The sequence below is a fragment of the Thunnus maccoyii genome, chromosome 13 (assembly GCF_910596095.1).
Source record: "Thunnus maccoyii chromosome 13, fThuMac1.1, whole genome shotgun sequence".
NCBI lineage: Eukaryota > Metazoa > Chordata > Actinopteri > Scombriformes > Scombridae > Thunnus > Thunnus maccoyii.
The window spans coordinates 17,616,770-17,641,477 of record NC_056545.1 but is presented as its reverse complement, the minus strand read 5'-3'; the positions used below and the strand labels follow the sequence as shown (position 1 = coordinate 17,641,477).

General features: G+C 39.8%; 4 protein-coding genes across 7 annotated transcripts; 2 read left to right on the top strand and 2 right to left on the bottom strand.

Annotated features, from left to right (window-relative positions):
- Positions 1-1,361: 1,361 nt before the first annotated feature.
- mis18a (MIS18 kinetochore protein A) lies at positions 1,362-7,676 on the bottom strand. Its single transcript, XM_042431281.1, has 5 exons — positions 7,354-7,676; positions 7,036-7,102; positions 6,014-6,136; positions 5,072-5,174; positions 1,362-2,234 (listed from the first exon to the last, which is right to left on the bottom strand). Exons 1-5 carry the CDS (start codon positions 7,595-7,597, stop codon positions 2,154-2,156), a joined length of 618 nt encoding a protein of 205 aa, XP_042287215.1. The 5' UTR covers positions 7,598-7,676; the 3' UTR covers positions 1,362-2,153.
- Positions 7,677-8,657: 981 nt separating this feature from the next.
- On the top strand, positions 8,658-12,603 carry haus1 (HAUS augmin-like complex, subunit 1). Of its 2 annotated transcripts, none has more exons than XM_042431410.1 (9): positions 8,658-8,887; positions 8,972-9,163; positions 10,286-10,421; positions 10,514-10,648; positions 10,848-10,971; positions 11,609-11,674; positions 11,788-11,859; positions 12,346-12,393; positions 12,482-12,603. In XM_042431410.1, exons 2-9 carry the CDS (start codon positions 8,974-8,976, stop codon positions 12,524-12,526), a joined length of 816 nt encoding a protein of 271 aa, XP_042287344.1. In that variant the 5' UTR covers positions 8,658-8,887; positions 8,972-8,973; the 3' UTR covers positions 12,527-12,603. The 2 variants fall into 2 exon arrangements, with proteins under 2 accessions (XP_042287344.1, XP_042287342.1); XM_042431408.1 differs by having other exon boundaries at positions 8,661-8,887; positions 8,989-9,163.
- A 2,522-nt stretch (positions 12,604-15,125) lies between these two features.
- eva1c (eva-1 homolog C (C. elegans)) lies at positions 15,126-20,428 on the top strand. Of its 3 annotated transcripts, none has more exons than XM_042432340.1 (8): positions 15,126-15,597; positions 16,520-16,713; positions 16,963-17,083; positions 17,264-17,416; positions 18,572-18,715; positions 19,340-19,417; positions 19,504-19,608; positions 19,688-20,428. In XM_042432340.1, the coding sequence occupies exons 1-8, from the start codon at positions 15,483-15,485 to the stop codon at positions 20,059-20,061; spliced, it is 1,284 nt and encodes a 427-aa protein (XP_042288274.1). In that variant the 5' UTR covers positions 15,126-15,482; the 3' UTR covers positions 20,062-20,428. The 3 variants fall into 3 exon arrangements, with proteins under 3 accessions (XP_042288274.1, XP_042288275.1, XP_042288273.1); XM_042432341.1 differs by having other exon boundaries at positions 16,960-17,083; positions 19,516-19,608; XM_042432339.1 differs by having other exon boundaries at positions 16,960-17,083.
- An 882-nt stretch (positions 20,429-21,310) lies between these two features.
- Positions 21,311-24,153, bottom strand: cfap298 (cilia and flagella associated protein 298). Its single transcript, XM_042432342.1, has 8 exons — positions 24,030-24,153; positions 23,592-23,764; positions 23,052-23,219; positions 22,523-22,590; positions 22,275-22,433; positions 21,990-22,121; positions 21,802-21,897; positions 21,311-21,703 (listed from the first exon to the last, which is right to left on the bottom strand). Exons 2-8 carry the CDS (start codon positions 23,728-23,730, stop codon positions 21,593-21,595), a joined length of 873 nt encoding a protein of 290 aa, XP_042288276.1. The 5' UTR covers positions 23,731-23,764; positions 24,030-24,153; the 3' UTR covers positions 21,311-21,592.
- Between the last annotated feature and the right edge of the window lie 555 nt (positions 24,154-24,708).

Genomic DNA, 24,708 nt, shown 5'->3' with positions numbered 1-24,708 from the left:
TCAGCCAATAGGATCTCAGTGTCTGTGGCAACAGCAGCATCAGTCCCGGCAGCCATTGGTCAGATGTTTCACACAGGGAAGGCTGTAATTGGCTGATAGCGTGCCGAGGCTTCATTGCCTCCATGGCAACATTGTTTCCTTATTGCTTAGGGAAGGTGAAAAGGAGGGAAAGAGGGGAGGCGACTTTCACTCAGACACTACCTCTGCATTATTCATCCTTTGTCCCCGAGTGCTTGTAGAATGTGTGTAGATGTACTGACTGGTGTGTTTGTGTGCCTGTGTTTCTATGTTGGTCTCGGCTTGGTTGGTAATGATTGGCTGAGACTTCAGGGGTGAAACCGGTGCAATAATTGCACTCAGCAGTGCAATGCATCCAGCAACACCGTGTCTATATAACAGCTAAATGAGTTCAGAGGCCATTCACAATGGAGATGACTTCAAGCAAAAGCTACTGGCCTTTAAGCTTTAATGCTCTGAATGGACCAACAAACAAACTGGGAGATACTATACAAAATGAGTCACTTACAGAGCGTAACAGCCCACATCTGGACAGGCGACTGCCCGGCCGGCCAGCTTGCATCATCCCCTCTCTGTACAGGATGAATGCAGGCGGCTCATCCTTAAGCGAGGACTGGATAAAGACAACACCACCCACCAGCAACACCACCAGAAACAACAAAAACCATGCGGCTTGTTTGTTGTTGTTTTGACTTTTTTTTTTTTCTCCCCAGCAGTGGAGGGAGGGGAGATTGAGAGGGAGGAGGGGGGGAAGAGGGAGAATAAGGGGAGTGAGGGTGGGGTTAGCAGAGAGAAAAACATCACACAGAGATTAGGGTAGGGGGGTTCATTCAGGACTCCTCCCCTGTGTGTGTGTCTAAGTATGAGCGGGGGATAACGTCTGTTGACAGGCGTGCCGACCAGCGAGCTGGCTGGCTGTTCCTCCGGCAGTGAACGCGATGACGAGATGGCAACAGGCACTCAGCATAGCACGTGCTCTCAGTTGCCATCGCAACCTGCCCTTGGATACAGCGTGCTGGTTGGCCGTTTCTAACGGTTGTTGTTCTGTGAGGCTGATGAAACCTCGTGGGTGAGGGAGGGCAAGCGGTACAGCATGAAGCCGCTTTCCCGCCTTGGTAGAAAGTGTTGCTAGGCACATTAGAGGTCAGTCGGTAAACAAACACTTACTTAAATATATAATCAATCCCTCCCCCCCTTCTAACCAAAAGACCTTAAACTTGCTGTTTAACTCTTAAATCCAGGCTACTTCTAATTACAGACAAAGCAGGATGAGCCAATGATCCCCGACACTCTGACCAGACGAAGTCAAAGCAAAAGAAACATTTAAAAACATTACCCTGATAGACTCTTTTGGAAACACTTTATTACACAAAAATACTAAATACAAATCATGCTTGTACAATTGAAACAAGCAAAAAACAGACAAAGAAAGAACAAGTTTTGTAATAGCAACAAATGAAGGGTTTCATTGCAAGTTGTTGTTCATATTAAAAAAAAAAACAAAAAAACAGATGAACTCTAATATTAACAGGAGCCTTAAAATAATTTTTAAGTGAATAATTATCCAATATTGTGTTTGACTGTGATGCAGTCAGTATCAAAGAGTAAATGTATTTAATTTTAACCACAACAAGACAACCGAAAACATAAATTAAGCAATGCCGTCTGGCTTCAAGACAACATGCTTGAAGAAGAGAACAAAGAAAAAGTGTGTGTGTGGCCTCGAGTGGCCCGATCAATATCAGCATTGTGCTGAGTTCGCAGCCTGCCTGATGAAATCCTGCACAAATAAACATTCTGCTCACAGCGTACATTCACGCCGCACTGAGACGCGCGGAGGAGATGGTGCCATGAGCCACGGGAGCCCGAGCTGACAACGTGATTGATTACCAGTGCAGCCGGTCTTTGTTTCACAATTGGTACTCGGGACAAAGCGGAGCGGGAGCCGCGTTGTGCGCATGTGTAGGTGTTTGTGCACAAGGTGAGGCTAGGACAAAACGTCTTACTGAGGGAATGTGGTTGAGATGAAACTTTGAGGAGGAAGTGTTAACATAAAAAAATAATGGTAGGGCCGAGGAGTGTGGACATTAAATCCTCACACCTGGACAAAGCATCCACCCAGACGTCCGTCACTGTCAAACCTCGTCACATCCCTCCTGAAGGCCGGCCTCGATCTCCTCCAGCCTCTGTGCCATGGACACGACCAGCATTTTCATCTGGGAGGGTGGGGGGGGGTCAAGAAGGGAGAAGGTGCGAAAAGGTGCAGGGTTCGGGGATGTGAGGACAAACAGCAAGGGCGGGATGAGATGAGAAAAAAAAAAAAGAGTAAAGAGTGAGGACGGAAAAAGGGGGAATATGAAGGAGTCAGAGCACGGAAGGAGAAAATGGACAGGTGGGAAATGAAGGGAGCAGCAGGAAGCAGTGAGGGAGAAAGAAGGGAGGAGAAAAGATAATTGGGAAAGGAAGACAGCAGGGGGAGGATGACGAAACCCAGAGGGGTGGTGGTCAGGGATGGATGGGTACGATGGGGTGGAGGAGAGAGAGTGAGAGGGGTGGAGGGGTAAGGGGGGGGGGGGGGGGGGGGGGGGAGACAGGTCAGTGAGTGTAAAATATGGAGAACCCAAACAAGTGTCTACGAGTCAGACAGACAGACAGAATACATTAACTATGGCGGCGGCGGCGATGATGAGCACCTTCATCACATACATGAGGACAAAGACTACATACAGAAAGCCAATGAGTCAGACAGTTTTGACATACAAGTGACAATTCCTGAGTTGAACTATTACAAAAACAACTTTTTTTGATACCTAACTTTGAGAAATACATGTTTTTTTTTTTACAAAACCCTTTTTTTGTTCAGCAAAAGAAGCAGGGCTGCAAATAATTACTTTCATCTCATTATTTCATAATATATGAATCCTTTCAGGTGGAATGATTAATTGTTAAGTGTTTAAAATGTCAGATAATAGTGAAAAGTGCTCATCGCAAGTTCCCACAGCCTAAGGTGACGTTAAATTACCTGTTTGAAACTAAAAGTTATTTTCATTATCAACTAATTTGTCGATTATTTTCTTGATTAATCGATTGGTTGGAGCAGAAAATGGTGAAAAATGTGAAAAAAAAGAGCATCTTCACATGTCTTCTTTTGTCCTGACCAACAGTCCAAAACCTGAAGATATTCAGTTTGCTACCATATAAGACTAAAGAAACCAGAAAATATTCACATTTGAGAAGCTAGAATGAGAGAATTTGGACTTTTTTTCTTTAAAAAAAAAAAAAAGACACAAAACAATTAATTGATTATCAAAATAGTTGGCGATTAATTGAACAGTCGGCAACTTATCGATTCATTAACTAATCATCGCAGCTCTACGTGAATCTGAGAAAGTATTCGATACTTGCTTTAGGTACTGGACAGTTTTTGATATTTGTTGCCACTGACAGATTTAAGTCAGTAACCAACAAGTATCGAGGTTTGATGCAACACCCTACACGAGACTTGTTGTTGGAACAGGTCTTATCATGTCTTCCACACCACTTCTTAAGAGAAATATCTGGGTCAATTGGCCAAAAGTCAAACACGTGGATGATGGAAGATAATAACAGTAGAAGTTGTCAGGAAAAAGGATTAAGTCCTTTATGCTTACTGACATGTTATGACAGGAAGCACTGGTTTGAATTCCTGACCCAGTCAAACACCTTATAGTCACGTTTCTATTTACCAATGGATGAATGATGGCTATGAAACCACCAAAAATTAATACAATTAGTGTGTTGCCACAGTCAGATTAATCTTCAGCCTGCTCACACTGGAACACAGTCAATGAGCCAGTAGATTTAAGTGGTAGCCTACATATTAACAAGAGAGGATATGGGGTAAGCTTTTTCATTTAATTATTTGGTGTCCTTATGCTCCCTTTTGTTTGAGTGGCATGGTGTAGCAACATGTACACAGCGGGGGCACGGGCTTCATTGTGTGACTTAGGGAGGTGAGTCATTTTGAGATGTGTTTTGTTCGCGTGGGGTCACATGAAAGATAATTATATAAAAACTATCCCCGTCAAAGACACAGTGATGACTTGTTTTGTTTTTTCTAATTTGAATTGTTTTTTTCCTACTGTCTCATAAGCAATATAACTTGTTTAAAATATACTGACTCATAGATTACAGTCATACCACAATTGATATGGTGTCACATGCAGGCAATTAAGAAACTGTAGCCGAGTAAACAAAATACCATTCATACACCCGGCTCTGATAACAAATTCACTCCATGATCAAAACATGTTTTTCCCCTGACAAAGATTCCTCAACATGCTCCCCATCACATCTTTTGTCCCTGGTGCAAGAGTGCTGCTGCGCACTATCACCACCTACTGGCCAATCTGAGGGTTAGTGGATGTTTTTTAAACAAAGGATGATTAGGGAATAACTTTGGGAATGCTCTTCCAGTGAAAGTAAGTAAATTTCCATAAAATACTAATGTGGCACTTTAAACCGTACTACTCCATGAGGAAAGGAATGTTGAAATATATATAAAATTATGAATAAACTATTTTTGGATGTTAACACTAAATCCTAAATAAAATACACTTCTTTATTTTAATCTGACCTAATGGTGTGGACAATAAATCTGTTTATAGAGGATGACATGGAGAGATGAGGTCATGTCTGATATGAGAGTCTGCCCGTCACAGCGGCAAGGGCTTCCCAGAACTAAGGTGATGACATCATTAGTACAACCTGTGCATTGAAAATCAATGAGAGTGGTCCCGAAGCAATGTGAAAGCACTGTCAGCGAGACCACGCAACACGGAGAACAGTGACTACTGTCATAACTGGCAATTTGCAAGTGAGATTTATACTTTTTCATCAATTTTTCACATCAACAATATAATTTTAAAGGTGTAATTTTTTTACCTGTGGACAAATAATCATGGTTACAAATTGCACTGTAGTGTTGAAACGCAATGTGTGAATGAAACATTTTATCACACAGCAAGAAAGCAACAGAGGAAACAGACAAAGAAAAGCAGCAGCAGTAAATCACCTCTGTCAGCTGCTGTTCAACAATGCCTCTGTACTCCAGTGTGACTGGCTGCTCTTTGGGGCCCTCTGCTGCCAACATCTGGCTTGCAGAACCAAGCACATAGCTGAAAAAAAAGAGAGTTGCAGTACAATATGAAAGGTGCTAAATATGCAGGTACAGTGGAGATATGAACAACTGTAAAACTAATGAAATTCAATACAATACCCCTACCATAAACACTACCATTGTTAAACTTATCACATTCAGTTTTTTTTGGTATTTAACTGCTGGTTTAAAATGACTGTTTTCACCATTCTGTTACATATATAATCTTGTTTTTAAAAAGGTGCTACATGTAAGAATTGTGAAGCAATTTACATGTATTAATTGTTTTTATTGCCAACAAGTGACCAGGTTGTAATGTAACTTAAAAAATGAAACCTTCCCCAACTTTCTCGGTTGCCTATATGAGCCTGTGGACTGATTTCTATTTGAAGGACTTTTTCCGTGAAAATCCAATAGATATGACATTTTCGCACACTCCCGAGTGCCTTGCCTCTCTCCCGCTACTGTCAACAAATGATGTTTAGGAAAATCCTGCATAGTATACCTTTAATCATAAGAATATGATGAAGGTTTCCGAGAAAAAAATAGACACTTATGCTCACCTTTCTACATATAGTAGAATAAGGGGACAATTTCAGTAGATGTTATCTTCTTAAACAATGTACAAAGCTGACTCTAGTGGAAGTGAGCTTGTAAATCTATTATTGCTCTTCACTTTTTTTTTTAGCACAACAAAGAAAAATAACTTCAGATGTACAAAACTGTTCACATCATTAGACTTTCCTCAGAAATTGATCTGAATCAAGCCCTGGTGGTCAAGCACCTCGCATCAAACAAATGTAAACTGATGCGTGTGTCTTTAAATGTTCCTACTGATAATCCAAGGCCTAAACATACCTGTCGATGTCTGCTACATTGAAACAGAATGTAAATCTCTTATGGTCCATGCTCTTAGGGGTGGATGCATAAACCATGCCAAGCAAAGAGTGGCAGCCTCGACAGATGAGATCCACAATCAGACTGGAAGGGAAATTACAAAAAAAAGAGAGCGAGAACAGTTTACAACAAGTACTCATACCTAAATGAACAAAGTACCTGTAGGTTGCTTTCCAAAACAAAATGTATAAGTATTTTCCTACCTATCTGCCACCCCTATGATTAAAGTATGGTTAAGTTTAGACAACTAAAACTATTTGGTTAAAGGCATACTATGCAGGATTTTCTTAAAAAACAATGTATAGACTCATACAGAAGAAATCCCTCTCAATCTTCGCTTATAACCCACTAGAAGTGTGTGGCAGTGTATGTATCTGCAGAGACTCTGCCCTCTGCCTGTATTTTCTTATTATTTTGCTGTGTTTGGGATGCTACTGGGTGTCAGCCTCTCTGAGCCGGGGAGAAGGGGCAAACTTTGGATGCTGTGTTTACAAACAGCAACCGACAAATCCTGCATAGTATACCTTTAAGGTTAGGGAAGACTGTGGTTATGGAAAGGTAACAGTAATCAGTAAAAGAAACAAAAAGTCTTCAAACGCTGCTTTGAAGACTTTTTGTTGTGCTCTGAAAAAAGTACAACAACATTTTGCTTTGGCACCGCATATATAGATGATTTTAAGTACTTATTTTACTTGACTATCTGCTACCTTATATCTCTACTTGATGGCATTTTGAAGGCAAATATTGTATTTTTACTCCACTACAGTGATCTGACAGGTATAGTCAATAATAAGTTTCCAGATTAAGATTTCACATCCATGTTGCTTTTTATGTTTTGTCACCTCCGAGAACAGCTACAATATTTAAATGCTGCATACAAGTTTAAGCATCAGTTTTTAATAATCCAGTAATATAAGGTATAATATTACTACTTTTACTTGAGTAAATGATCAGGCTACTTTATTTATTACTGGGCTTCTTACCAGAGAGATCTTTTGCTGGGTTCATGCAGGCGAGTGTCCTTTCCAACCAAAACATTGTCAGTGACCCCTAAAACATCACAAACATGTTATTAATGCAGAAATACATTCATACGTTAATTTCCATATGTCTAAATCCACAGCCTGTAGCCTACAACTGCACAACTGAGTAGACTTCTCCATCTATCTGCGTTTTCCATGCAGTTGAAACTAATAAATACAAAGTAGACAGATATATATGTTTGGGTGTGTGTTTGATTTGTGTGGACCAACCAGAACAAACCAGAAAACCGAGCGAATCTATCCCTAATCCAGACTCACGTTTCAATCTTATTTGGTTTTGGTCATCTTCACTTCCATCCCAGGACATTGAATCCCCAACTGGCAACTTGCACTTCCCGCAGATGAAGACCACAGGTCCGTCGTCTGCCGTCCGGCTGTCCTCGTCCTCCTCTGCTTGGCCAAACAACTTTTCTTCGACGGCGGTGGAGTCTGTGCTGTACAAATCAAATGTGCTGTCTACATGTTTTTGTGGGCGTTTTACCAGTTTTTCTCTCGACGCCATTTCTACTTGTTTCTCTCAAACAGACTAGCTGTTTTGAACCTACGCGGGTAGCTGACAGTGAAGTGGAGATCAAAGAGTATCCAGACGAGGCAAGATTTAATTCATTCACACTTCCGCCTTCGCTTGCTAGGTCAGTGCAGTGAGAGACCCCCTCGAAGCTTTTTCGTTTTCCTTTTTTTGGCCAAATGTGATTTAATACTTACATGAATGGCAGTGAATTACTTTGTTTGCATGTAATATAATATTTTATTTACACTCACGACATTTTAAAGTACCTCTCCACTCAAAAATATGTTTTTCTTGTCGTTCCTACAGTTGGATTTTCGAGCTTCATTGTGCAGAATGATGTATGTGCAGAATTTGACACTAGAAAGCTGGTTGCATATATAGACATCATTTTTCAAGATAAAAAATCTTTAAACCAGCACTTGCAAATTAGACTACTACATTATTATGTTTTTTTTGTATATATGATATGAATGATGGCATACTATGCAATAATAGAATTAACATACATAATAAAAGAGCCAGTCTATATGATCAGACTTCTTATTGATTTGATTTTGACTTGACACTAATTGATGAGATTTATATCTTTTTGGTATTACTGTTGATATGGTTTTCCTTCCCCACACTTTTTTCTCCTTCTGTCATTCTTTTTTTTTTTCCTCGTACACCTGAGAGTCATGAATATTGATCTAGCACTGATGAACAGACATTTTCTCCTCTTTCTCTGCTGTGTCAAATGCAATCAAATATTTAAAAAGCAAAAAAAGTTCACGGGGCATTATTTATTTATTCATTTTGTCGTCATTGCATAAGTTTCTCATAAATGTGTCAGACTTCCAACTCTACACTGATCCGATCTAGTGGACAAAGATAGTAGGTGAACCATCTTGACCTGATTTGTATCTTTGTGAGTCAAGAGGAAACGTGAACCGGATAGACTTTGTTGATGCAGTGAGCTTTATTGTATGTTTTTCTTTATTATTATTATTCATCACACATTTTTTCTTCTAGTTATTTAGTTCGTGAACAATTATTGTTGTATTTAAAAATGTCAATCATTGTTTTTAGCAAAATAGCTAGGACGCTCGCTCAGTCGTCTTCTCATTGGCTGGTAACCAGGAAGTTATTAGAATGATTTTGGGGGCGCGAAACCAGAAACAGAAAACTGTTGTCGTTTTTTCTTCGGGCTGCTAGACCACCTATAGGCTACGTTTGAAGAAGCTAGTGGTTGTGGTTTTTGCAGCCTTTTCGTTCCTCGTCATGTGTGAAAAGATCAAGAAGGTAACGTACAATGTCTTGCTAACATATCTTGGTCAGTTAACGCAGTGACTGCCGTTGTTGGTTTTGTTTATATCATCCAGTTAGTGATGTGGCTTCCTCAGGTGAACAGCTGGCTCGGCACAGTGTTTGGGGATCAGGCTGTGCCGCAGTTTGAGGTCAACACTAGGACAGTAGACATACTGTACCAGCTGGCACAGTCCAGTGAAGCCCGGTGCAGTGACACAGCTCTCCTCATAGAAGACCTCAAACAGAAAGCTTCAGAGTATCAGGCTGAAGGTGAGTAACTGACAGACAGCAGAGATGGATGCAGTGACATGTGGATGTTTTTGTTTTGTTTTACTCTAAGCGAACTACCTGAAACAGCTGGGATCAACAGAAACGTCATTTTAAAGGATAAGTCCAGTTTATAGCAACTGGGGTCATATTTTTGGCCATTCTCTGCTATGACTATACTCACTAAAGTGCTGGATATCTGCTGCCATGAAGACACACAACTGATCAGACGATCAGACAAGCCGTAAATAGACCAACAGTTTAAGTCAGATCCAAAATCTCAGTAATAATCTTTCATTAGGGCTGCAACGATTAGTCGATGGATAGAAAATTAATTGGCCACTATTTTGATCATCAAATAATCATCTTAGTCATTTTTTAAAGGAAAAATGCAAAACATTTGCTGGTTGCAGTGTCTCAAATGTGAGGATTTGAAGCTTTTCTGTGTCTAAATGATAGTACACTGAATTTGTGTGGATTTTGGACTGTTGATCAGACAAAAAAAAACATTTGAAGACATCACCACAGGCTTTATGACATTTTATAGACAAAATGATTAATTGAGATACTATTCTTCAGATTAATCAATAATAAAATTAATCATTAGTTGCAGCCCTATCCTTTAGTACACAGGAAAACTCTTTGCATGTGCAAGTACAGTGGGTCAAATATGAACTGGTAAGATGATCTGTAAATTATTGTTTATTTGTGTCTTTAGCACAGTCTCTGATGAATCCATATCAAAATCACAATAACCAACATATCCTCTATATACATGATTATGAATATCTGCAAACACAGTAATACATAATCATACACCTCATATTTATAGACACATCCATACATACTATACCTAAGCTAATGCACACATACTGACATAATACAAACATTCACTTTTGTTTTCTCTTTAAAATAAGTTTTAATAAACCAAGATATCTTCTATAAAACCTGTATTATCGGGTTTCCATATTCCCAGATCTCCACAATTATGTAATAATAAAATAAGACCCAAGTTGTAATAAATCTTTAATAGACTATGCTGTATGTAGTTGAGTCAAGTGTAAAATAACACCACAAAGTATTCAGAGCATTTTCACAGAACTCAACAGTGTTTCCTCCATCTAGGTGCTCATCTCCAGGATGTTCTTCTACAAGGTGCTGGCCTGTCATGTGCAAGCTTGTCAAAGTCTGCTACTGACTACTTGTCATCTTTAGTAGATAATGCTATGGTGCTCGGAGTCAGAGACACATCGCTGTGCAGGTAAGCTGTCGTTGCTCTGTTGTAGTCTAGTCAATAATTTCCCTGGTTTAAAAAAAAAACAACAACAACATGGATTTTTATGTCTTGTGTAGCTTTATGCCAGCAGTGAACAACCTCACCAATGAACTTCTGGAAGCAGAGAAGTCAAACAGAAGACTTGAGAGGGATCTCAGGGCCCTCAGAAAGAGACTTGGTGCCACTCTGGTGCTGCGGAGCAACTTACAAGAGTAAGAAAATGGATGTAGATGATGACCTGTTGATATTTATTATTGTATTAATATATAATATTACAGTAACAACATGCCCTGTCCTGTGCCATCACATACTGTATGTCGGCACATGCCAAAATCCAGTCACAACACGAATAAACCATTTACTGCCACATACTGCAATTCATCTGTAACCCGTGTTCTTTGTTGTCTTCAGGGATAAAAACAAAACGGTCAAGTCTCAGTCGGTGGAGAGCGCTAAAGCGGAGGAGAGGCTGCTCAGCATGGGTTTCGTGACGAGAAAGACTAAAGAGTTTAGCAACACGAGGGAGAGGGCAGAGGTGTGTTGTGGTGTTATACTTGTATCTGTTAAGTGTTTAAGTTGTGCATAAAGATGTTGATACATTTTTAAATGTATTGTATATTATAATCATCTGTGCTGAAATGAAAGAAATTGCTCTTGTGACAACATGCTAAGCAGCCCGAGGAGGCAACAACCAATTGGCATAAAAATACTCAATTAGGAGTGTGAACGATGGAAAGGATGAGGAGTCTAGAAAAGCATTTGCTAGTATGTAGCAATAGGAAAGAAGACAAGCTTTAATGTGCTAAAAATTGAGTTTAAATAGCCAATATGCTTTGCAGATAATGTAATTCATAGCTCGATAGCGTTGCCATGGAAATAAAACAAATAACCTGTCGTGCCACAGTTCTTTCCTCTGAGGACTTACTGGTTTTATTTTGTTTAAAGAGACAGGCTGTATTTTGACCCGGCTGAAATGTGAGCATCATGTTACTGCCTCTGGTTTAGAGCACAGAGGCGATGTCACGGACAGGTCCAACAGTCAACGCCCTTCGTATCGTTGTCAGGAGGCACCAGATAATCTAAATTATAAGAGCCACAAAGCAGCAGGCATGACAGAGCTCTATCACAAAGCTCTGCTGGCTGTTTTATTCTCCTTTTTATCAATCCTGCAGGCTCAACTTGTATCCAGGAACATGGACAAGTCCATCACGCACCAAGCTATTGTGCAGCTCTCTCAGGTAATTTCAACTGCAACACAGTCAAGCTTCATGGAGTGAAAACATAACACTTTCTGCTTCCAGGGTTTGAAGTGTGTTATCTTTTTTTTCTCTCTCTCTCTCTCTCTCTTCAGGAGGTCACTGCACTCAAACAAGAAATAATTCCCTTGAAAAAGAAACTGGAGCCTTACATGGACCTAAGCCCAGTATGTTTGTTTTCAGTTTGTCTCAATGACCACCAATCAATAGTGATTTCATATTATCAACATATATTATACATATATATATATATATATATATATATATATATATATATATATATATTAACAAATCTTTTCATAATGGTATTTCTTCAGAAATTGGTAGCCAGCCAGTTACAATTTGTTAATAACATTACATTGATGATGAACATGATTGACAATATAAAATTAATTATAACTGTTTGTGCAGTAGTGCTTAGCATAAGTGCATCAGGGAGCTGATTTGAACATCACACTGAGCCTCTTTGCTATTTATATTCTTACCACAATTCATTTGAAACTAATGGGTAATAATCTTAATTATTTGGTGCTGTTATTTAATAGATAAGACAGACAACTGGAACTATGTAAAACATTTAAGTGGATGTTTATGTGTGCGTTGCTGTATTTTCCTTTTAGTAAATGTTTTTTTTTTCCTTCTAAACCCAATAGAGCCCATCTCTCGCGCTAGTGAAAATAGAAGAGGCAAAAAGAGAGTTGGTGAGTATCTTAATAGTGAATTCAATGATGTATGAGATGTGATTGCTTACTGTTCATTTCAATGCTTTTATTCTTTCCTCAATTACAGGCTGCGATTGATTCCCAGTTTGAGATGAACGTGGATTTCAAGTGAAGACGCGTGAAATTTTAGTCTTTCCTGTTTTGAGTTTTACATTTTCAGTTTGAAAAGTAATAAAGTAACCGTTTCCATGTCTTGGTGATTCTTTGTTGTGTGTGGAACGGTGCAAGTGCAATTTAGCAAAATTATAATTATTTTTTATAAGAATAACCTTGTAGATGTGATGGACACTGCAGCCTAAACATGATTATTTTTGCAACAGCTAACCTCTTTCTGCAGGAAACCCTCTGAAGACCCTTTGAACTGTAAGCCAGGTTTTTATTGTGGGGAACTAAAGTCCAAAATTTACTAGTGTTAGTCAAAACTGCACTGATTCACCAAATCAGTGCAAATTATCAAAGACCATCAGAGTCTCCTTTTACTGTGAACCGTAAGGCTCATTATGTTTTAAATTTTGCTTTTTTCCTTTTAAATTTTTTTGTAAAAACTGTCCACCTTTGAAAACTACCTGCTACATACATAGAAGCAACGTTAGCAAGTCAAACTTTATGTTCATTTAAGGTTAGCTCGGCACATTTCTGATAACAACTTCCTGTTTAAGCTTAATTTTTGTTACTATTTATCTATGTGTCTATATTTGTTCCTCAGTTGCCTCAGACTTCAAAGTAATCAAATGATTCTCTCTCTGTTGAACGTTATATGATTACAACACAAAACAGGTTTTGATTGTTTCAAGTAAATAAAGCCACCTCGCCCAGACTTATGTGTTCCATCACAGCTGACTTCTTTGAAAGAATTATATTTTACAAGAAACTTTAAATAACTTTAATATGACTCCATGGTCTTTCTTTCCCTTGGTTGATCCTATTTGATGTATCTCCTCCTTTTCCTGTTTAATACAAAACATCATTAACACTAATCAAATGTTTAGTCTTTATGTTCTGGCTGCTGCTATCTAATCGAGAGGCTTTGTTCCCAGACACATGTCGTGTGAGAATTCTTCTTTGATCAAGTTTGTCTGCCAGATGCATAATCAATATGCATCTGTCTGTCCAAACACTGGGAGAGATGGTTTTATAGCTTCATTGTCTTGGAAACATTTAAAGGAATGAACTGCAATATGTTTTGGATTATTTTTATGACAACTTTGGCAGAATCTTTGCCTTTTCAACATTTTACAGCACTTCACATTTACATTAATCTTTTAAACGAGCATTAATAATACATATATGATGTTATAGATAATTAACATATATATTATTCTAATATTTGCTGACATAAGTTCAAAATAAACCTGATAAAGGGTAAAAATCAAAGCAGAAGAGACCAAGACATCCTAACTTTTAGTCCCTAGCATGGGTCAAGCTCCAAAAACACTGGATCCATTTCCCATGATGCAACAGATAGCATCTTCTGGTGGACCTTCTCTGCCTGATAAATTTTCCCACATTGTTCAAATTCCACACCCCATATGACGCAGGTTTTCTGTCCAAGTCTCAAGCCCAAACAGAGATAACCCTGATGACATCACTGTGACATCATCAGGGTTGTTTTCTCAGATAATAATAATTATATGACAGCTTTCATAGGCTGAAGAATACTCATGATGAGTGAACTCATATCAATCGATGGAGTGCTTCTCCATTCATTCAGTGAGATATTTTTTTATAGTTAGAAGAATCTAAACATTCTCGGCTTACACATCTAAATATTTCAGCACTTTCCTCTACCACACCTCATGTTTTGAATACATCTTCTCAAGTGCAAATTCTGCTTTCCTGTTTGACTGTATGTTGTCTGAAGTGCAGGAAATTTGGAGTTTGACAACAAAATTCCACAGGCTTTGGAGGGATAACAGCACATGAAAGGGGGGTTTTGGAGCCACTCCCTGGGTACCTAAAGCTAAACTACAGAGAAAAGGAACAAACTAGGGGGCCTGTCCAGTTTGTATGCAAAATATCAGCCCTCAGTTCCTCCCTCTGCCAATTCTTTCCCTGCGGAGTTGGCCGTGGAGACTTTGACGTCTCTGTCAGTTTGACTGTTGTAGGTCTCACATGTAGATTGACTGGTTACCATGGAGTGGGTCATGGATGTGGGCTGGGGAGCAATTTACCCAGTAGGCCCCCTTCTCCATTGAAAGGCACCACAGTTAGGACATCAAGAGTTGATGAAAAGAAACAGAATCAAAATATCATTCACTTTTAACTTGATCTTTTTAAATGGAAACTGACTCTTCACTACAGTTGAAGTTAATGTGGGACACACACACAAACCCTGAATGAGCAGATCATCATTTTAAAGAGACATGTGCCAAATCAAGAACAGAGAGGGATATAATTCAGAAAAAATAACAATATTCATATACAGAAAACAATAAAGTCACCATGTTTTTAACATTAATTTGCTTATTGCAACAGTGAGTTAATAGTGTTGGGAAAGAAGGAAGAGAAAGGCAGAAACGTGACAGATAGAAAGAAGGAGAGAATAAGGAGGAAATTAACAGAATGAAAGCAGTTTGCCATAATCCAAAAAGTAAACATGCGCCTCATGGGGGGGGAGAGAATAAAAGGTCCTGCCAGTGCGTCATACCATTGAGTACGTCGCCCCTCTTCCCTTTAAAATAGTTTTATCTGCCACGCCCACACCATAATTCCCTCTCAGCTGTTACTGCAAGTCGCTTTCAGTTTCCACATGGATCCATTCACAAATCTGCGGTGTTGAACAGTGGGGAAATTCGGATTGGGAGTGTCACCTCGTGTCGGATTAATCACCTCCTCTGTCAGTTTGGAACAACTTGTTGCGCAGCTGCTATTTCTAACCTCCACTGTGATCCATTGCTGCAGTGGGACAGGGGACTGTTTTGTGCTTCATCGGCTGGATATTTTCAGTGAAGGGAGACGGATGGATAGAGAAGCGATTTTCCCCAAATTATTTCACCTTTCTGCATGAATTTTCTATGAAGTCTCGTTGAATTCTGGGAGTCTCTTTAATATGATCTCAGAGGCAGGGGATGCGAGTCATGAGCTGGACGCGTCCTTGCCACGGGCTGGACTGGAGCCACAGCCTCTTCTACCTGACTTTACTTCTGTGGACCAGACGCATGAATGGACTGGCTGACTTCTCAAGTAAGATGGTGGTGGTGGTTAAAGATCACAGGAAGGTCTTTAGGTTTTTTGTATGAGACTGTACTGTTTTGAGTGGTGTAGTAATAGCTACAGTAGTGAAAACTTATATTTGCAATGTAAATATATCGTGGATTGAAGTTTTTACACATGTCCAGGTTTGCTAATCCCAGATGTTTGTCCCAAAGATCCCATCTGAGATTTGTGTGTTACTTAAGATTCTGTGAACCTGTCTGAGACAAGGTGATGTAATGATGTAATGTTGTCATTCGAGTTATTGTTTAGTCATATACAATTCATAGCACCAATCTCTTATCTCATCTGAGTTAGAGACCAACCATTCCCACCATTGTTTTATGCAGAGGAGGACAATCCAATGTCTATTTTTATCTAGAATGCATTTATATCAATCACTTTAGAGTCTTGCAAACTTCTTTTTGTGTAAGACAAATAACTTAAACATCTCAAGATAAAGTATTTTGAATCAGAAGTAACTCAATCACATTTACAAAACATGCAACAAAGGTGGGTCATATTAGGTTTAAAGCCAGTTGGCAGAATTTGCCAGCGAGGAAAGAGGTCTTGCAGTCAAAGCAACATGAGACACTTAACAGAGCTCCAAAGAGGCTAAAACAGACCCCAAACCACAGGTGCAATAGATAAAAAATAAATGCATCACTCTTTGACAATGGTTATTTGGCTGCTTTAAAATGAATCTATTTTTAAATGGGTTTTTTTAGCCACTTACTGTGTCTATTTCTACCCCTGTAAGCACTAGTGGACTCCTCATCTTGCTTGCATCATCCCTCAGAGACATTAGTTGGTCCCTGATCCTCCATTATGGTTATTTTAATTAGATGAATTGAATGCAGCTGTGTTTTTTCCCCTGTGGATTTCAAACTAACTAATGCCTTTTGTTAAACAGACTACCTGTTCAGAATCATAACCAGTCACTCTGCTCACGCGTGTGACGGACAACCTCTGCGACTCCACTGTCCACGTCACTCCACCATCTCCATCCAGTCTGCCTTTTACGGGAGCAGCGAGGGGCGGCTGTGCAGAGCAGACCCTCCGCTCAGAGCCCACAACCACAGCTGTTCAGCTTTTACTGCTCTACAGGTACATTTCAGTATGGAATATATAACACTTCTCACTCTCATTTGGTCAGTTTTGTATAGGTGGGTGTTTCCTGTTTTAGTTTTTTACTGAACACATCAGGCTTTGATTAGCTGGCTACTGATGGTCTAATGGTCATTTAGATTTGTGAAGGCACAGTCCACTACCTCCCATTCCAGTCAGTGCATCACTCATTTTGCATCTGATTTGGCTGTCTCAAGTGTAACATCAAATCCTGTGCACCGGCAGAAGCTGCTGTCAGAGTGTCAGAGCCACAGAGATTGCCAACTGCCTGTCAACCACCTGCTATTTGGGAAGGACCCCTGTCCTGGAACTACCAAATACCTCCATGTGGACTACAAGTGTAAACCAAGTGAGTTCAGCAGCTCAAATTTCACTTGTCCCTACCTGTTTATTGTCATATCCCTCCCCGCTCTTTTGTGTTTCAACGTCAGCTGAGGACAAAAATCTCACCCCTTGCCCCCATCCTAACGCACCGTCATCATCCTTTCCACCTCTTTATCCTTTCTGGTTTTTTTTCCCACACACTCAGCTGAACACAAAAGACATGTGGCGTGTGAGGGAGAGACCATGGTCCTGCGCTGTAAGCCCCCCAAGGTGCTGAACATCTATGCAGCTGTCTATGGGAGAGGTCTGGGCCAGACTGACACCTGCCCCTCACACCTGACAAGACCACCCCCATTTGGTGAGTCAACGGGTTATTCAGTTTTCTCTCTGGTGGTAACTAACAGATGATTCCTTTTACAAGTAGAACAATGTCTTGAGAAACTACTCTGAAAATGTATTTAATTTTACCACACATAGAGAAAGAGGAAATGGAGATTTAGCCCAACAGACAGTTAATCAGCAGTGAGTAATAGCTTATAAGGGGCAACATATAGCATTATGATGTATTTCCTCTTGGCATTTTACATTATATTTCATTCAGTCATATTATGCAGGAAATTTGCTGGATTTTTTTGTGGCATGAAACAGAGAGCAAGTGCTGTCCAGATCTAAACAGTTATGAAAAATGGTAAATGATGACACAAGTGAAATATAAATATTACCTCTTAAATCACTCCTTATTCACTATAGAGTGCACTTTATTTACTGTCTCCGTTTTATTGAGTGTCCAAATTCTGAGTGTTAAAATGATGCACTACAGTATATAGTACCCTCAAAAATTCCTACAGTGGAACAAAGAGAAATATTGTCCAGTGAATATACACTACTGATGAGCGTCTGTTATATAGGGAGTAGTGCATGAGTGAGAGAGTTAGTGATTTCGGACAAAGCACAGAACAGGAAGCAGTAGGATTCCTGGGAAATGTGGTCTTAATGAAGAGAAACACAAGCAAAAACTATAGGGTGGGCCTTTTTTCTCAGCATATAGTTGGCCAAATGCACAGATGTAACTAATTACATCAATAATGGCTGCATTCCATTTTGGTGAGCCCCAGCCATTGGTAATGTTATTGACTACACCTGTGAAAAAGGCCTATACAAAAAGTGTGAGGTAAAGGCTTAATTTCATCGTCATTTGTTACCAAATTATAATAATCGATGCTTAAAACTAACATAGCTGGATGTTGAATGCTTTCAGATAAACTATTTAACTAACATACATGCACTGAGTGAAGTATTTGCCTTCCTTGAGAAAAAGAAACATCAGATGTCTGCTTTAAAAAAAAAAAAAGGTGATTTGTAGTTAAACTACAACCAAACTCTTGCAGAACAGTGAATCAATGGTTCAGCTGTTGCAGCAGAGGTACATATTTGAGCTTTGTCCCAAATTTGACACACACTCACAGAAAATTGTGTCTTATGACTCTGACTTTCTGTTTGCTACTCCCTTCAGAGTGTCTGAACCATGAAGCTGTACACTTGGTGTCCAAGGCCTGCTATAGCAAACAGACGTGTGCTGTTGCCGTCAGCAACCAGACCTTTAGGGATCCCTGCTTTCCAGGAACCAGAAAGTACCTCAGTGTGGTCTATTCTTGTGGTAGGAATCTTTTTTTTTCCTTCCTCATGCACAATATTACAAGCAGGGTGATAGATTAGAGAGACCTTTCAAAAATAGGAACGGGTTTACATGATAATAGTGATAGCTTAGGTCACATATGTTTTTGCTTTATTCATTATGTGATAGTTCCTTCTGTGCACAGTTGTAGTTTCCTACTGTGGATTCTTATCTACTGATCTCAGCCATCAGCTGTTCTTATCACATCGCACCCAACAGCACAGTAGCTCAGAATAATAGGCTCCGAGCTCAGATTTTGTGGGTCAAGGCTGACATCCTGATAAACTTCCTGCGACTGGCACAAATGCCAGTGAGGTCATCCAGCAAACCTTGTTCATGTATCATAATATGGAGTTGTGACTTCAGTGCTGAAAGAATTGTTCTGACTGGCTCTGCTGGCTCCATCTAGCACGAAACAATGTGTGTTAACCTTGTAGGCCGGTTATCAAAACAATTGGACAGAAAGTATTCATAATTTGAGAATGTGGTGGACCCAGGAGGTCTTGGATGTGGGAAGTGGCGTGCTGATGAATGATCAAATGTAGATTCACTAAGACTGTCAGTCTACTGCAACAAAGACTGTCTCCTCTGTCCTCCTTGCAATAGTACCGCAGACTTTACTAAAGGAGGCAGACCCCAACATTTCCAGCTCCACCTTGTCTCCCACTGTGGACACAGAAAAAGGTAACAGCATCATACCATTTGCTGCAATTCCAGCTTTTTTTTTTTTTAGCCTTTTCTCTGCATAATAATTCTAATTTTCACACCAGCCCCTCCTGCAGATCTGGAGAAACCTTTTCCCAAAGGTTCAAGAAAGCCAGACAACTCAGGAGCTATGATGAGCAGCTCTCTCCTGACCTATGCCTACATCAAAGGTAAACATTATTCACATGCATGCACTCTTGACGTGTAATCCACGTGTTGTTAGATCTCCTTCCTTCATTTCCCATACAGAGCATTCAGAAATGGCAGCGCTGCTGTTCACCTCCAGCGTGTGCGTCGGCCTTCTGCTCACGCTGCTGGCTGTATCTGTCCGAGTGACATGCAAAGGGCAGCGGCTCAGAGATCAGAGACTCACACCCAGGTCCCACAGCCAGACCCTCAACTGCCAGGAGGATGAGAATGATGATGATGAGGAAGAAGATGATGATGATGTAGAGGGGACAGAGAGCTCTTTAATCTCAGCCGCAGAGAGGAAGGCAATATACGGCTGGGAGGAGGTGACTTACGTGAGTGAGGCAGCAGAACGAGCAGAGAGGATTGAACGCAGAGAGATGATCATACAAGAGATTTGGATGAATGCCTATCTGAATGGCAGCTCATGTTAATTGAATGCTATTCAGCAGCTTCAGGATCTTTTCAGGATTTTCTCCAGCAGCTCCCAACCTTTGAGTACTGACAAACTAAGAAACTTTTTTTTTTTTTACATTGTAAAGCAGTTTTTCATTTTTTTTTTTTTGCCATTTTTGTAGGAGCATTCAGTTTATGAAGAATGTAATGTTTATGTGAAACTGCAGTAATTTAAATGGTCAACAGGGTTTTATGCTGTAAAAGCGTAGTCACAGGTTCATTTTGCAGTCACAAAATCATAAATTCTGTGATTGCTTCAGTGTATTTATTCACATTCACCACCAGATGAAGATGCTAGGATTTCAGGTTGAAACATTGTTTACTGCTACTAAAAGGGTAAAGTCACTGGTCTTGACAGAAGTCATAAAGCTCCCACATTCAGTCAACAATATTACTGTATTGATTAATTATCAAGGGGTCTCATAACAGCTGATAAATAACCATAAACCAAAGAACATGCCAGGGAATGTCAGTCTGTTGCTATCACCTTCTAACTCCCACTGGGTTTGAAATGCCCTTTCATCATGAACAAATTTGTGGTTTAATTAAGTGTTAAGTGTTATCTTTCATAGCATTGGTAAAAATGCTCTGATGTTCATATTCAGTCAACAGTGATTCATTATGACTGACAAAAATAGGAACATTACAGTGTTTTCCCTATAGTGTAACTACATTAGCGGTGGTTAAAATTGGCAGCTGTTCACATCAGAGACCCAAGGCATGTATTCCATTTTCACCCACCAAAACTGATCAGTCTCTTTAAAGAACCAGCGGAGGTGAATGTACAAAAGTTGAAACTTTCCTTTAAATCTACTCATTACATCCAGGATGTTTGCATTTTTAAAAAAAATGTATGCAGTGCTCCTTAAAATCGGCCACACCTTTCTGAATCACTGCTTCGGCTCCGTCAGTAGTTCCACACAGTTTAACCCTCCGGTGAATCAAACATTCTGAACTCAACAGCTTCCTCATCCCTGCTGGGACAAGAGCTGGAACGGCAAATTACTACTTGGGAACTTCCTGCCTCGGAGCAGCACCGAGTTTCAGAGGTGTGTGTCACTGACGGGAGACAAAGAGAGGAAAGGTGTAGCATCCTTGTCCCTGCACTGGGATATAAAACTATTGAATGTCCATTAACATTTCATTAATACAAATATGAATGCTGTGTATATGTGTTACATTGGAAGTTATTGTATTATATTTTTTACACACAAATGGAAACTTAGATAAAACTTACATTTTATTTTGTTTTCACAGCTTCAATAAAAAAAATGTTACTTTACAACAGGGTGATACAATCAGAAGGTGTACAGGGATCAGATTCAAGGTCAAATAAATCAGGTTTATAATATCAGCCTCAGTGTGACATCATTACCTGTTTTATCATACAATGTGTCCATACACATTCTTTACATTTCAGTAAATTGCTTGGTTTTTGACACCAAGAGATGTCAAATGATCCTGATAAGGCATCATAGTGGTCAAGGTGGCAATCAGAGTTATTTGTCTTTATCTCGGACCCCATTTTATGTTGGTGAGGCCCTGAAACTGTCTTTTGAGGGCCTGTCTGTCAGACCACTCTGAGTCCATATGGCTATCATCATCCGTCTCCTCCAGTTTCTGAAAAAGTCACCAGAGGAAGATTAAAGAAGCTCTCTCAGGAAAAAAAACAGGACATGATTTCTTGAAGTGTGTTTTATTGCAGGATGTTTCCTCACCTTGAGCTCCTCCTGCCTTCTGTGGTAATGCATCATCATGTGTTTCTGCTGCTCATCACTGAGCAGAGGCTCTCTCGCTGGTGCCCCCTGCCCTTTCTAAAGGGAACGGCAACAAATGGATTACAGTTTTTCTCAAAACCAACAAAAAATACATTGCCTGACATATACCACAAAATTCTCACTCTTACCTTTTGGATTTTAATAACTAGCTTGGTCTTTTCATTTTTGCCAATGTAGTCCTGCAGTTTTTTCCCTCTCTGCATCTCTTTGCCAGCCCACCATAGCTGGCACTCGTCCTCTGTGATCACCTGCAGAGATGCCTGAGGCAAGGAGACAGATGGAGAGGGCAGAAGCAGAGCAATGGGGGGTGAAAGGTGAAAATGATCAAGAAGAAATAGGATCTAAATAAACTGCCAATGACTGCTAGTAAATGTTAACTACTGAGAACTACTGAGACACATCCAGCTGTTAACCTGTGTTCCTGAAAGGTCTTCCCGATCCTCAAACTCCATCCTGATAGGGTCATGAGGAGGCAGCCCCATGGGATATACAATCATGACCGCACCCCTTAGCTGATCCAGGGCTTCTTTTACCATCTCCATGGTAAAGCACACATTAGCTTGAACTTGTTTCTGAAGGATATAGAGAAAGACATATTGAATCAAAAGTTTTGATCCTTGGTAAGCAAGACCTAAGATTTGGTGTTAAATCTCATACTTACTTTGGAGATAAGTGCCTTTGCTTCCTCCACTGTTCTCATTAATACCTCCTTCATTTTATCATTTGGAGCTGGCAGAAGGTAAAGAGATTGATGTCTTTATTGTCAGTGAAATCGTTTTTCCCCTTTTAACTGTTTGCATATAAACATATGTATATAAACATATACTGGACTTTTATACGACACACTTCCATGCAAATAAAGATAAATGCTTGGAAAATTTATCTCTTCTCACAGTCATTTACTGTAGTTTATCCACAGTAAGGACACACAATGAAAAAGGAAAAGACATACTTTAGAGCTTCAATGATTTCTTAATTCATTGTTTGACAAAATTAATCTCTGTCCACATGTGTCACAGTTTGCAATTCAAAGCTATGCAAAGGGAAACACATGATGAACACGTACAGTTTAACATCTGGACCCCCAAACCTGACACCAGACTAGTAATGCAAAGGACATACTAAAAAGGATATCAAGTGTCAAGGTCTTCATTTAGAATAAATTTCTTGTTCAAGATTCACGGTCTCACCTTGTCCGTTCCTCCTCCCAATCTCGTCCTTCCTGAGTACTGGCCCTCCGCTGGGCACGCACTTATCTTCCCATTCATCTATCAGGTTCAGCTCCACGATCTGCTCCTCTGTCAGCCCCTGCATGTTGGGTGGCAATGTGATGCCATGGTCTGCCAGCTCTGGGATCTCTGAGGGTACATTAATGATTGACACAAGTCTGTGAATATGTTCAAGCTCAGGAAAAAGCCACTATATCCTACTGGATTAAAGATAGCATTTACTAGAGCTCAGTCACATCTCAGAGGTAAAATACTGAGTTAGTGCTGAAAAGTAGTTGAAATCAGCAACAGAAAATGCACTCATATCAATAGTGATAATTTATACCCCGTTAGAAATGTGAGTTACTTCTTTGTCTCTGCTTCATATGATTATAAGTCAACTTGGTTACTGTTTTGCCATAAATTGTTGCCTTATTCAATTTAAATAATTGTGAGTGCAGCCTACTGAAGCCTCTCATCCCCAATAGTGTGTACAGAAAGCTTGGAGGATATCAGTTTCACCTGAACATATTCTTTCCACTTTGAGTCTCCCGTTGTAAATGGCTGTAATTTGCTGGATCACCGTCTCCAGAGGCGCGTCCACTGTGCTGCTAAAAAGAAACTGGCTCTCGTCTCCGCGCTTCACGTGCAGCTGCACCATCTCGTAAAGTAGTTCCTGTCCGCCTGTTTACCTCCTAAAAGACACGTTAATTGATTTAAGTCAAAATGCAGATTTGTTGTTGAATATAACTCACAAGACGACGACGTGTCTGCGAGGGCAAGTGCCCAGGGTCTTTGGGACAACGGACGGTGTAACCATAGCAACAGTTAATAGACTATTCCAGAACACACTATGCTAGCTTTTAGCTTGATAGCTGATATGTTTGTTTACATTTACTGCCACAGCCGGTGAAAGGGTCATCTCTGTACGCTGGCTGAAACAGTAACGTTAACACATACCTGTGTGGTTCAAAGACAAACACAAGATGTTTTCTCCACTGTTCAGAGTGGGTTCACACTTTGTTTACAACCGGTTACTAGCTACAGATGCGCGTGCAGATACTTTTTCTTCTTCTGGTCTTTTTACGGCAGGTAAGATGAATCCAAGTCGCGTTGCCCTCTAATGGCGAATAATGGAAATGCCGTGTTTTGTATAATGGGCTGATCTGGTGAATCCAGCTGAAAGGTATAATTCCTTGTCACCTTCACTAATCCATTTACATTTAAGGACACGTAAATAAAAGCAAGGGGAATGGTTAAAATGTTTAAGGCCTCAACTGTGGCTAATAAAGTGCAACTAAGTAGTAATATGTTATAAGTTCAGGAATGGTGTGGTGTGCATTGCTCAAAGGCATTCCAACAATAATGATGAATTAATTGAACCTGGTTAAGGACAATAAGGGCATAATAACAAAATAAACAGAGCAATGTAGTTGTAGTTGTAGTTGTAGTAGTCAACAATCAACTGACCAAAACAAAAAAAAAAATTTTTTCTTCCACATATTCCATATACGAGCACCACAATATCAAGGAATACTGGTCATGTCTGGTTTTATAAAAAAGGGAAGTGAAGATTGTCAACATGTCTAGTATTATATAATGATGAATTTGAGAATTATGTTTGAGGAAGTTACTAAAA